This window comes from Sphaerodactylus townsendi, linkage group LG04 (genome assembly GCF_021028975.2).
Source record: "Sphaerodactylus townsendi isolate TG3544 linkage group LG04, MPM_Stown_v2.3, whole genome shotgun sequence".
Taxonomy (NCBI): Eukaryota; Metazoa; Chordata; class Lepidosauria; order Squamata; family Sphaerodactylidae; genus Sphaerodactylus; species Sphaerodactylus townsendi.
The window spans coordinates 19,822,661-19,834,466 of NC_059428.1; the positions used below are offsets into that span (position 1 = coordinate 19,822,661).

The window sequence follows — 11,806 nt, forward strand, 5'->3', positions numbered from 1 at the left end:
TCTGATTCCAAACCCCACTCTGTTGTGGAAACTTGCTAGGTGACCTTGGACCAATCACACGCTCTCAGTCCCAACCCTGGCTGGCTCGTATTTGGACGGGAGACCTCCAAGGAACCCCAGGGGCATGACAAAGAGGCAAGCAATGGCAAACTACCTCTAAACGTCCCTTGTCTTGAAAACCCTACAGGGGTCATCATAAGTCAGCAGTGATTTGATGGTTAAAAACACAACACACACTACAGTATAATTTTCCTGTGAATTGGTTTTGGGTAATAACTCTATATTGGGATAAACCCTTGGGGTAAACGTGTACAGTGCCTGGATCAAAAAAAACAGCCATGGAATTATTATTTTTATGAAGACAAATTAAAATGACGCAAAACCTCATGCAAGCTGTGATGACTGAGCCTCATGAGCAGAGATGAAGACATTGGTTCTCGCCCTTCTCCTTCAAATATGCAGGTTGGTGAAGAGCCCTGGAGAACTCAGAAGCTCGTGCCATTGTGGTTGGTCTTAATAACCAGTTCTACGTTAATATCCAGTACAACTGATGCAGTGCAACCACTTCCTAAATGCCTGAGAATTCTGGGAAGTTTTCCAGCAAATGTATCAGAAGAAGAAGAGTTTGGATTTATATCCCCCCTTTCTCTCCTGCAAGAGACTCAAAGGGGCTTACAATCTCCTTGCCCTTCCCCCCTCACAACAAACACCCTGTGAGGTGGGTGGGGCTGAGAGAGCTCCGAGAAGCTGTGACTAGCCCAAGGTCACCCAGCTATGAGTGGAGTGCACAGGCTAATCTGAATTCCCCAGATAAGCCTCCCACGAGCTCAGGATGGGCAGGAGCAGGGAATCGCAAACCCGGTTCCTCTCTCCAGAGATTAGATAAGCAATGAGCTCTTAACCTCCTGACGCCTAATTGTTGCCTCTCAGTCCTTTCTTTGCACTTGAACGCCAATCAGCTTGTTCCTCGTGATGAAGAGGCAGCAATCCTGTAGAATCAGCGCTGTATGGTTTTTGGAAGCAAAGGATTGAGTGCTTCTCTCATTCTGCTAGGATAATTTAAACATCAAGGTGGTGCATTGGTTAGAGTGTCAGACTAGAATTTGGGAGATCCAAATTCCGATCCCCACTCTGCCATAGAGCTTTCCAAGAACGTGAACTAATTACATACTTGCAGCCTCACCTACTCCAAGGGGTTGATGGGAGGATAAAATAGGGAAGGGAGAACGAGGAACACTGCCGTGATGTTCTTGGGACAAGGGCAGAGGTGGGTTACTGATTATTTGTGTGTGCCGAGAGGGGGTTACTAATTGGTGATTTTGCCACGTGATTTTTGCCTTAGTTACGCGGCTCCTCTCAGCAGTAGCGTGCAGAACTTGAAGCAGTCTAGCAGGAGGTGCACTGGCGTGCGTGGCAGCCTGCGCCTGCGTGCATTCATTTCCTGCCCAAGGACTGGCGCAGCGGCTGCGTCCTTGCCACAGCCCCGCCCAGGAATGCCCCACCCCCGGAATGCCCAGCCATGCCCCCGTTGTGCCCCGCCCAGTCCCATTGGCGCTATGCCACAGTTTGAATCCCACCACCATGGGAAACTGTTACTAAAATTTTTGGATCCCACCACTGGACAAGGGGAAGAATAAGCTCAATTTCATCAGATCTTGGAAACTAAGCACAGTTGGTCCTGGTTACTATTTGGATAACAGATCACCAAGGAAGTCCAGGATCATGATGCAGAGGCAGGCAATGGCAAACCACCTCTAACATCTGTGGCCTTAAAAACCCTATGGGGTCCACATATGTTGACTGGGGCTTGACAGCACTTTTCATCACAAATAAAATATATACAGCGCCATCTGGAGGGGGGAGGCTGAATCCATTGGTGGAAGCGGCATGGGCTTCCACCAATGGAACCCACCAGCAAGTGGCCACCACTGGCCTCCCTTGGTGCTGGGATGTGGTCCCTGCTGCCATCGCTGCCATCGCTGGTGCAGAAGGGGTGGTCTGGAGGCATGGCCAGGGGAGGGTCTGACATCAGTCAGCTTCCTTCTGGCCATTCACCAGTTTCCACTGGCAGCGGGGAAGCCGGACCTGTGTATCCCTTTTGGGTTTTGTGTCTGTCCAGCCCCATAGAGGCTTCTCGGTGGTGGGGAGGCTGTTTTGTTTTGCAAGCCTCCTTGTTCCACTGGGAAGCCCCTCTGGGAGCAGCAAGGCAGTGTGGTCATGCTGCCGCTGCCCGCCTCACTGCTTGGATGGGGCTGCCCATGAGACTTCCACGATGATAACATGTGAGTGAACTAGGCATGCTCTGAATTCAGTCTATTTAGTTGTGAGAAGGCTTTTTTTTGGTCTCGACTTGGATAGCCTCAGGCTAGCCTGACCTTGTCCAATCTCCGAAGCTAAGCAGGGCCAGCTCTGGCTAGTATTTGAACGGGAGACGTCCAACTTGGTTTGTGATTCAGAGGGAGGTAATGGCAAACTCTGAATGTCTCTTGCCTAGAAAACCCTAACAGGGCCACCAAAAGTCAGCTGTTGAAGTAGCAGTTACCGACCTACTCTAATGAAGAGATCGCTAATGCATTTACGTATATTCGTGATCCTTACGGTGGAGAGAAGCCAGTGGCAATCTAGCGCGATCCGTTTTCTGCCGAGCTGGGGTCCCTGGCACCTTTTATTAAGGGTTTGGGAAGGCGGGAGAGCGGGAGAAAGTTGCGCAATTCATGACTCAGCGAAGTGCTGCGTACGTGCGGGAGGAAACGTTCCTGTCTGGGTCGAATCCACACTTGGGGGTCTTGTGACCCTTTGTCTGGGGCATCTTGTGACCCATGAGTCAGAGGGGTCTTGTGATGGGTGTGCGTGTGAGCCCAGGAGGGGACAGATGGCGCAGGCATTCCTGTGCACTTTCTGAGGCTCTACTGGGTCCGCTGGCGCACTCCAACAAGCTGTGACTTCACGACAAAAACAAGAGAGGCATAATATGTACAGTTAATAGGGTTTAAATCTAATAGAAAGCAGATATGGTTAATTCTGAGCAATTTCATGGTTTAGCTCTCTATGGGATGTGGCCACAAAATAAACGCTGGGTACAGTGGCAATAAAATAGAAGTACTTCTGCTGTCATAATTACAAGACTGCAGCACCCAGAGGGCAGTGGTGGGATCCAAAATTTTTAATAACAGGTTCCGATGGTGGTGGGATTCAAACAGTGGCGGCGCCGCACACACGCACCTCCAGTCCCTATTGGGCAAGGAGGTTGCTTTAGTAACCCCTTCTCAGCACTCAGAAAAAATTAGTAACCACTTCTAGAGAAGTGGTGAGAACTGGTTGGATCCCACCTCTGCCAGAGGGTAATACCGCCTCTGGTTCTTTTGGTTCATCTTCTTGCAACAATAGAAGCATGTATAAGTGAGTTCCTAATTTACGGAGATCAACAGTGCAATCACAGGCCGAGTTACACCTTTCTAAATCCATTGAAGTCCCTGGAAGGGTGTTGACTGCTTAAGTGTGGATTTCAAGACCTGGTTCACCTATGCGGGACGAGAAGGTGGTAGCAGAATGCTCATTTTAATTGAACAGGCCTCTGACTGTGTGGGCACGACGGGATTTTGGGATGCTCCGCTGTGGAATAATTCCAGCAAAGAGAAAAACTAGCATAGCGGGCAAAAAAAGAGGAGACAGACTCTTTTCCTTTTGTCGTCCTGGTTTTCTGTTAGCTTGGCCTTTTTTATTTTTTAAACCTGAAAGCGCATTCAGAGCTGAAATCTGCAGTGTGATCTACCGACGCATTCTCCTTTCTGACGAAGCTGGCATTCACAGTCCCCTTTATCCCCTGTTGAAAGCCTCCTTCCCGTTTTCCCAAGAGGTTGTGAAAAAATAGCCTCTGGAGCTGAGGCGCCCCAAGGTCGGCGGCAGATAGCAAGAGAGAGCCACCTGGCTTCCTGCCCTACGAGATAACAGATGTAATACAGTTCTCATGGGACAGAGGTACCAGGGGAAGCCTAGTTGTCTACAAAGCATTTGAAGCCATAAAGTAGAGATCAAGGAAAGAATGCATAGATGGCAGTGGGTACATATAGCACAGTGGTTATATATATCTTTCTAGCAGCATCAATTTATTATCTGAAGCAGTTACATTGGTTTGGGAATGTATCCCAATCACCTAGATAGCATCCCCCTGACACCAGTTTATTTTAGAGGGGTAAAATTATAATGCATGGAGAGTGCATGGAAGACCAACATTACCAAAACACTAAGCACTTTTATTTGATGCAATTTATAGTGCATTCTGTGAAGTGCCATAGTTTCTATGTAAAGTACCAAACCGGGCAGCAAAGTTGCATTGTCAGAGTCATTCCTGTGATTTTTATTTATTTTCTGCTACAGGTTTCAAACTGCCCTTTGTAAACTTGCCTTTCAGAATGCCAGATTTCAGAATACAAGAAAGTGCTGAACTCGGAAGTTCTGAGTTTAGTGCAGGTTGTGAATGGCTCGAGAAGTTGCAAAATCCATTTGCTACTGATACAACTTTTCATTTAAAGGTTTGGGATGAAGTGGGGTTTGCACTCGACTAATCTTCCGGGTAAACCCCCTCCCCCCTCCCCAATTGATCCCATTGCAAATATAGGCCCAGATTTTCATTTTGGCTCTGGATTCACTGATTGCTCTTTTTCAACATTTCAGATAGATGATCCTAAGCATGACTCGGACAGCATGATGCCGGAAGCTGAGGTCACAGGCTCAGTGGAAAATCTGGGGGGAAACCAGGCGCTCACTGCCGACTATGTGGATTCCGGCTTCAAGCGAGAACATCTCAACCCCAGCGCTCTCCATAAGGGGGATCACCAGGCAGCTACTTATACGTTGACGAATTCTGTCCCCGTGCCTTCAACCGTCCAGGAAAGCTGGAATTGGGAAGTCAGCAATGTGGTCAGCCGTGGTTTGGCTCCTCACTGTGAAAACGGGAAACACCTCTATCTCCTTTCAGGAGCGGTTCCTTCCTCCGTCAAAGTCAAAGGCAAGGTGTCTGTCCCCGAATTCCTCTGGCTGGCGGTCTGCTGCGACGATGGCTCCAAGGCCTGGTCAATGGCGTTTGAGAAACCGGTGGCTGCTGGGAGCCCCCTGAAAGACCTGACCTTGAAAGAGCTAGAAAAGAAGCTTCCGAAGGGGGCCCAGTTGTTCAAGGACCACTGCAGCCACGACAGGAATGATGAGAAGGCACTGGAGGCGGTACAGCAGTCTGTCAAGGAGATCGAGCACCAGGAGCCGGAAGCGAAAAAATGCCCTTCGCCTCACCAGACCACCGAAAAGAAGGAGGAGCCTGGCTTTCTGAAAAAGATGTTTAATTTCTTCATCATGCCCATCTGGAAGCTGGTGCAATACATCTTCAGCTTTTTCAGTCAGCTGGTCAAGCTGATCTGCAGTCTCTTGTGCCAGGCCGTCCAGAACCTCGTCCAGGCCGTGTGCACTTTCCTCAAAGGAATCGGCGGGGTGCTGGTGAGCGTCTTCGTCAACCTGGTGCAAGCCATCCTCTGCATCCTGAACGCTATCGCAACTAACATTTACAACATCCTGATGCTCGTGTACCGCCTGGTCAGCATCCCGCTCAACCTGATCGTGGATATCGTGTGCTTCCCTTTCTACACCTTGGGGGCGGTCCCCTGTGTCCTCCACGACATCGCCTCGGGCGTCGGCGGGATGTTTTTACTGATCATCGACCTCATCACCAACTTTGCCAAGGGCCTCAGCTACATCGCTTCTTCTTTACTCGGATGCTGCTTGCCTAAAACGTCGTCCTAACTCTAAAACAGCCGCCAAAACTGAATCGCAAAGAACAACAATACCAAAGCAATATGTGTCATTAGTCTTCGGCTGCTCCTGTAGATATTTATTGTGGTAACACTGGACGGTGATGAACCGGTGTTCTGGCAACACGGGTGAGCGACTTGACCCTGGAAAGGAAATTTTATGGAAATTAAAGGTCTACTTATTGTTAAGCACTCAGCTTTCAGTGGATGATATTTTTTTGTGAGATTCCAATGCTTTTGAGAGTTATCTTCCCTAAAACCTACGAAAATGTTGATAGAGGATTCTCAGCAGTAACTGAGCCCCCCCCCCCCCCCCCCCAAAAAAAAAAAACAAAACAAAACTCTGGCCATAATTTTTGGAATAAGGCAGTAATCTTACTTGGAGTGTGGAAGCAAGTTTTCCAAAATTTTTGAAGAAATCCTTATTGAAGAATGAGCCATTGGCTGGAAAATTCCTGTACAAATCTGTATTTATGGGAGGGGCTATCTCAGTAGCTAAAAACATATTCAATTAGCACAGGGGCCTGCAACCTGTGGCTCTCCAGATGTTCATGGACTACAATTCCCATCAGCCCCTGCCACCATGGCCAATTGGGCTGATGGGGATTGTAGCCCATGAACATCTGGAGAGCCGCAGCAGAATCAATCTCCAGCATTTCTATGTAGGCAGCAGATACTATTAAAACAAAATTCAAGCCTGCTGTCACTTTAAGGACTGATGTCCTTTATTCTGGCATGAGCTTCCGTGAGAGAGAGAGCTCCAAGTGAGCTCTGACTCACAAAAGCTCATGCTGGAATAGACGTCGTTTGTCTTCAAGGTGCCACTAGAGTGTGTTGTGGTTTGCTACATTAGACTGACAAGACTACCTCTGTGGAACTAAACAGATGTTAGGAAGGGCTTTCACCTGCCTGAGACCCTGGAGACCTGACAGTGCCAAACTAGATAGATGGATGGATTGATTCAGTATTAGGCATCTTCCTATGGGAATCCTGCATAACTTTTGGACAGGTGGTAGCTCAGCAAATGTGTCCTGCATGTAGATTGTCTGAGGTACCATCCCCAATATCTCTTGTTGCGTTACGAAGGTCTTTGTTGCTGCCAGTGAGTGTAGGCAGACCAACCGTTGTTGTCCGAGTGCAATAAAACAAGCGAATAAATATGCATGGTGGTCTTACATGAAATCAGATCATTGGCCGATCTAACCCAGCTGTCTGCTGTTTTCCTGCTTGTTTCTCCACCCACCATGCGCAGGAGAGCGGAGTTATGAAAAAGCTGTGGCAAAAATTCCACCCCCGCCCCCACCGAGCCGCGCTACACCTTTTATTTCAACCAGTCAAAAACATCACAACATAGCATGTAATCTTCTGAGTTCTCCAGAATTCTTTGTTGCGTGGGAAGATCAGTCAGGAAAAACAAAACAGAGGGGGCGGGGCACGTGAGAGAGGAAATAAGTTTCTTCAGGGTCCCATATTTGCAGCTGGTGTTCGTGACGGAACGCTGCTGCAGCCGACTCGGTTGAATTAGATCAACAGCCCTGAATCTTTATGAGCCTGCAGCAACCTCTCCAATTCTGACCCGGGCACACCGTAAAGTTGCTGCTGGAGGAGGTGGAGCCAACTGCAGAATGACAAGGGTTGAAGTTGTGCATCTCTCTGCTAGTAGGACTTCAGCATTTCAGGTAGATATTCTGTTCAACAGGACGCCTTTTAGAATGAACTAAAGTTTAAAAATATTTTCTTGCACACAATACTATACCTGTTGAGCTACTTAGAAACCCTCATCCACCAGTTTGTCTTCATTTTTCAGGCATCTGACCTGGCTAGCATGGTGCAGTGGTTAAGAGCAGGTGGATTCTAATCTGGAGAACCGGGTTTGATTCCCCACTCCTCTACCTAAGTGGCAGAGGCTTATCTGGTGAACCAGATGTGTTTCCGCATTCCTGCTGGGTGACCTTCGGCTAGTCACAGTTCTTTGGAACTCTCTCAGCCCCACCTACCTCACAAGGTGTCTGTTGTGGGGAGAGGAAGGGAAAGGAGCTTGTAAGCCACCTTGAGTCTCCTTACAGGAGAGAAAGGTGGGGTAGAAATCCAGACTCTTCTTCTTCTATCCCATTTACATGAGCTGGATAAAAGCCACATCCGGCTTTTCCCACTTTCTAAAAGCACTTGGTGGGCCCATGGGCACTATGTTGGGGACCCCATGATTAGATAGTGCTGAGTGAAAAATACCTTTTCAAATTATTCTGAAGACGGCTAGGACAGATGGACAGAGAATGGAGTTCTCCCAGTTGTGAAATTGATATGTTTTATACCAGCACAGTCCCATGGACAGAGGCGTAGCTCCAAGGGGGCGGGGGACATGCTCCTGTGGGGGTGTGGTGAGGGTCTTCTGGGGGCGTGGTGAGGACGGGGGCAGAGGACACACCAATGCTCCGGGCGCCTCTGCTCATGGAGAATGTGAAGCTGAAGATGGAAGGGTTAGGCCCACTTTCCACCAACATAACAGCAGCCTCTCATAAATCTTTCCTGCCACCTTTCATGTATTTTGAGGAAGTCGGTGGGGCCAAGTAGAGCTTTTGCCCAGCAAGGCTTCTGATTGGCTGCTGGAGATTTGTTTGACTGTGCAGCCTTTTTAAGTTAACGCTGCTTTGGCAACAGCTGCCAGCCCTCTGTTACTAAAGTTACATTGTGGCAAACATTTTATTGCTGGCTCCACTTCCTGTGGCAGCCATTTTGTTCCTGTGCTCACCATGCCATGTCAGAATTTCAAATTTCAAAAGGCTCAAAAAGGTCGGGGACCCCTGTGCTAGCCCTTCATTTATGTATTTGGAGTACATAAGGCCAAAGTGGAGAGTTTGTGAGCTCCCCTTTCCCGGCAGACTGAAGTGGCACAGCGTAGATAGAGGTTCATGGCATCCGCTGTTTGTAAGAATAAAGCCTTTAGTGATGCCGGCTAGTTTGAGCCTGAAGTCTGAAGAACCAGAACTTCAAAGTGTCTTATTGGGTACTTGAATTCCTTACCAAATGTATACCCCACCTTTCTGCCCTCCAAGAGATGGTGCATCCATGTTGCTGGCTTTGGCATCCCTTCTGTCCTCAGTGCAGACTCCAGGACCTTTCAAAAGCCCAGCCATGTATGCAATGTTCGGGTCCTCCGTCTGCTAAAATGTGCAGATTTGTTGATTCGAGCTAGAAACTAGTCTGGAAATGGGGACTGAGAGGAATGAAGCGTGCCTCCGGAGCAGTCTAGCATTGTTTCAAATGGTGGTCAACTAGAGAATACAGTAAGCTGGACATTGGTTTGATTCCAGCAAAGCTTCTTTCTCTTCCCCTCACCAGGCATGCTAACACATTAACAAACATATCAGCTACCTGCACAGGCCAGATCAAGTGCTGTCTGCAGAAAGGGACACTCGGATAACCCTGGAACGCTCAGAAGTAGCCAGTTTATATGTGAGACCTGGAAATCCATGAGAGACGAGCTAAGAAAATGGAGCTTAAGACACGGAGGTCAGCTGTGCTGGGTGATGATTTAGGGCGATTCCACACACGAGTAAAATAGGTTCGACCCAGTTCCCTGAGAAGGGTACTAACCTAGGTCGAAGCCATTGTTGTTCCCCACTGCAACCAGCTTGATCCCAGCTCGGAGGGCGGAATCATCCTGTGCCTCTTCGCCGCTCCGTTCCGCTTGGCTACTGTTCTATGGCCATGCTCCTGCCTTCTATCCCCACACATTAATATTATCGCTATTAAAAAAACTGCTATGGAATGGAGTGACGAATTGGCATGGCATTTTTTAATTGGCCAGCTGTACGCATGCCCGAAACACTTTGTAGCTTTCGTGATTGACTGAATGGGGGACTCCTGGCAACAGAGATTCCGCACTTTACTGGAATCGAGCTGAGTTCGAGCGTGGTTCCCTGAAAAAGTAGTAGTTCACTACTGGAATTGGAAATTTGACCGTTACATGGGGCGAAGCTGGTACAAAACCACATCGATCCCAAATGGTCGTGGTAGAGCAATTTAGGCTTCCACGTATTCTAACTTAGGTCGACAACCTAAGTATGAATTGACTCCACGCCTCCTTTTTTTTTGAGGAAAACTAAGCAATGTTGCCTCTGGCTTCCCCAAATCTGCAGCATGAGCTGTCATTCAATATGCACACCCGGTTACGTGGATTGCTGGTCGTCTTCAGCTTGGGCGCTAGTGCTGCTCTTTCAATAGTTTCCATCTTACAACAGCAGCTGGCTGGAAGACAGGCCTTTCCCTTCCTGGGCAGGTCACTGTAATTGCTGTGCTGGATCACAGCATAAGTTCTCCCGGGCTAGCACTCCATCTGAGCAGTTTCTGAGCAGATAAAACGAAAGGCATTACGGAGACAGCCAGCGCCACTCGTTCCCAGGATCTTATTTATTTGTTCGTCATTTGTTTGCTAGGCTGTCCTTCCCCATAGGGGCTCAGGGTGGCTTAAAACAGAACAATTCAACAATCGAAACAATTCATTTCGTAACTCGCAGCACCCCAAGTAGAACTTGTTAAGGATGAAATTAGCAACACTGATGTTGATAAACCATCAACAGCAAAAAAATAAAAGGACTGCAACCAAACAGCTGAAAAAAAGAAAAGGGAAGGCCAGCCAGATTGGATGCCGATGTTGCTGTCAACCAAAGACCTGGTGAAACAGCTCTGTCTTACAGGTCCTGCAGAGCTGTGATAGATCCTGCAGGGCCTGGGTCTCATTTAATAGTGTTCTACCAGGCCAGAGCCGAAAAAGCTCTCTGGTTGACAGCCAGATAGTTTTGGAACCAGAGGATAGTTTGGGGACCAGAGATTATCTGTTATTTGCAGAGTGCAATGCTCTTGGAGGCGGGGTGGGGGGGTGGGGGGCGGCATACACAGAGAGGCGTTCCTGAAGGTATTATGATAAACTGCTACTACACATGGATGCTACCCCAAGTGGCAGGGCTAACTGCCATTGATAGAACTATCTTTCATGAATGTGTCTGTAAAACGTTTAAGAGGGTCTATCGATTAGTGATAGCCCTTGCTGTGCACACAGGCTCTCAGGTTCCATCTTTGGCATCTCCAGTTAAAAGAGGTGACTCAAAAGTCAAAACCCCTACCCGAGAGTTGCTGCTGGTCAGAGTAGGCAGACTATACTGACCCTGATAGATCAATGGTCCAGTTCAATATAACGTTGCTTCATGTACTTGTATATGTTAACTGGTGTCAATCAATTCCAGCAGAAGCCTGGATGGGAAACCAGCATTATCTGAGAGAAACCCACATAACCCTTGATGTATCACAGCACTGAACTGATCATAGTGTATGTGTCCCAAGCAGAACAAAGCAGGCATGGGGCGCGGGGGAGGTGGGGGATCAGGAACAGAAGACGGTAGGGCAGCTGCAAGGCATGTTGTGGAAACATTTCAACAGCCTTTTGTACATTGATCAATGTTTCTGTGGCACCAAGCAAGACTCTGCAAGGGATGTACGTCTAGTGTTCAGAGTCTTTAGATTGCTTCACAAGGGACGCCAGGTTTTGGAGGTAGTCAGGGCACCTGCTGAGTAAACGGAGCTTCAAAAAACCTTTAATGTTATAGTTTCTGAGCACCCATCGCAGATCATTATGTAAACACTGGCTTACGCATGCTGCAGTAACATATCCCTAGATCAAAAACACAGGGAAGGAGTTTTAGCAGTCCAGCGCCCTCTAATGTTCAAATGAGGAAAAGCATTCTGTAATGTTCAACTTTGGTTGGCAAATGCCTTTGGTAGCTACTGCCTCTGAGAGGAATGATCTGCACAGTCCAGCCAAAAGTCATGCCCTGAAATGCCCATCAATTACAGCAGGAAGGGTGCGCTCAATCATAGGTCTGGCCTAATTGTAACAATCTCATCGTAGTGTCAACAACTGCTACTGGGCAGAATAGAAAAGTCGAATAACTGACCGCAGCTGCCTTTTAGGAAAAGAATTCTGTAATCCCAGGTGCCTGGATGACAGTGTG

At 48.1% G+C, this 11,806-nt stretch overlaps 1 protein-coding gene across 1 annotated transcript; it reads left to right on the forward strand.

Annotated features, from left to right (window-relative positions):
- Positions 1-4,524: 4,524 nt before the first annotated feature.
- ENDOD1 (endonuclease domain containing 1) lies at positions 4,525-6,973 on the forward strand. Its single transcript, XM_048495395.1, has one exon. It carries the CDS (start codon positions 4,540-4,542, stop codon positions 5,788-5,790), a length of 1,251 nt encoding a protein of 416 aa, XP_048351352.1. The 5' UTR covers positions 4,525-4,539; the 3' UTR covers positions 5,791-6,973.
- Positions 6,974-11,806: the final 4,833 nt, after the last annotated feature.

Coding starts and splice junctions, on each gene's coding strand:
- ENDOD1 (XM_048495395.1), top strand. CDS start 4,540: ATGAAGTGGGGTTTGCACTCGACTAATCTTCCGGGTAAACCCCCTCCC.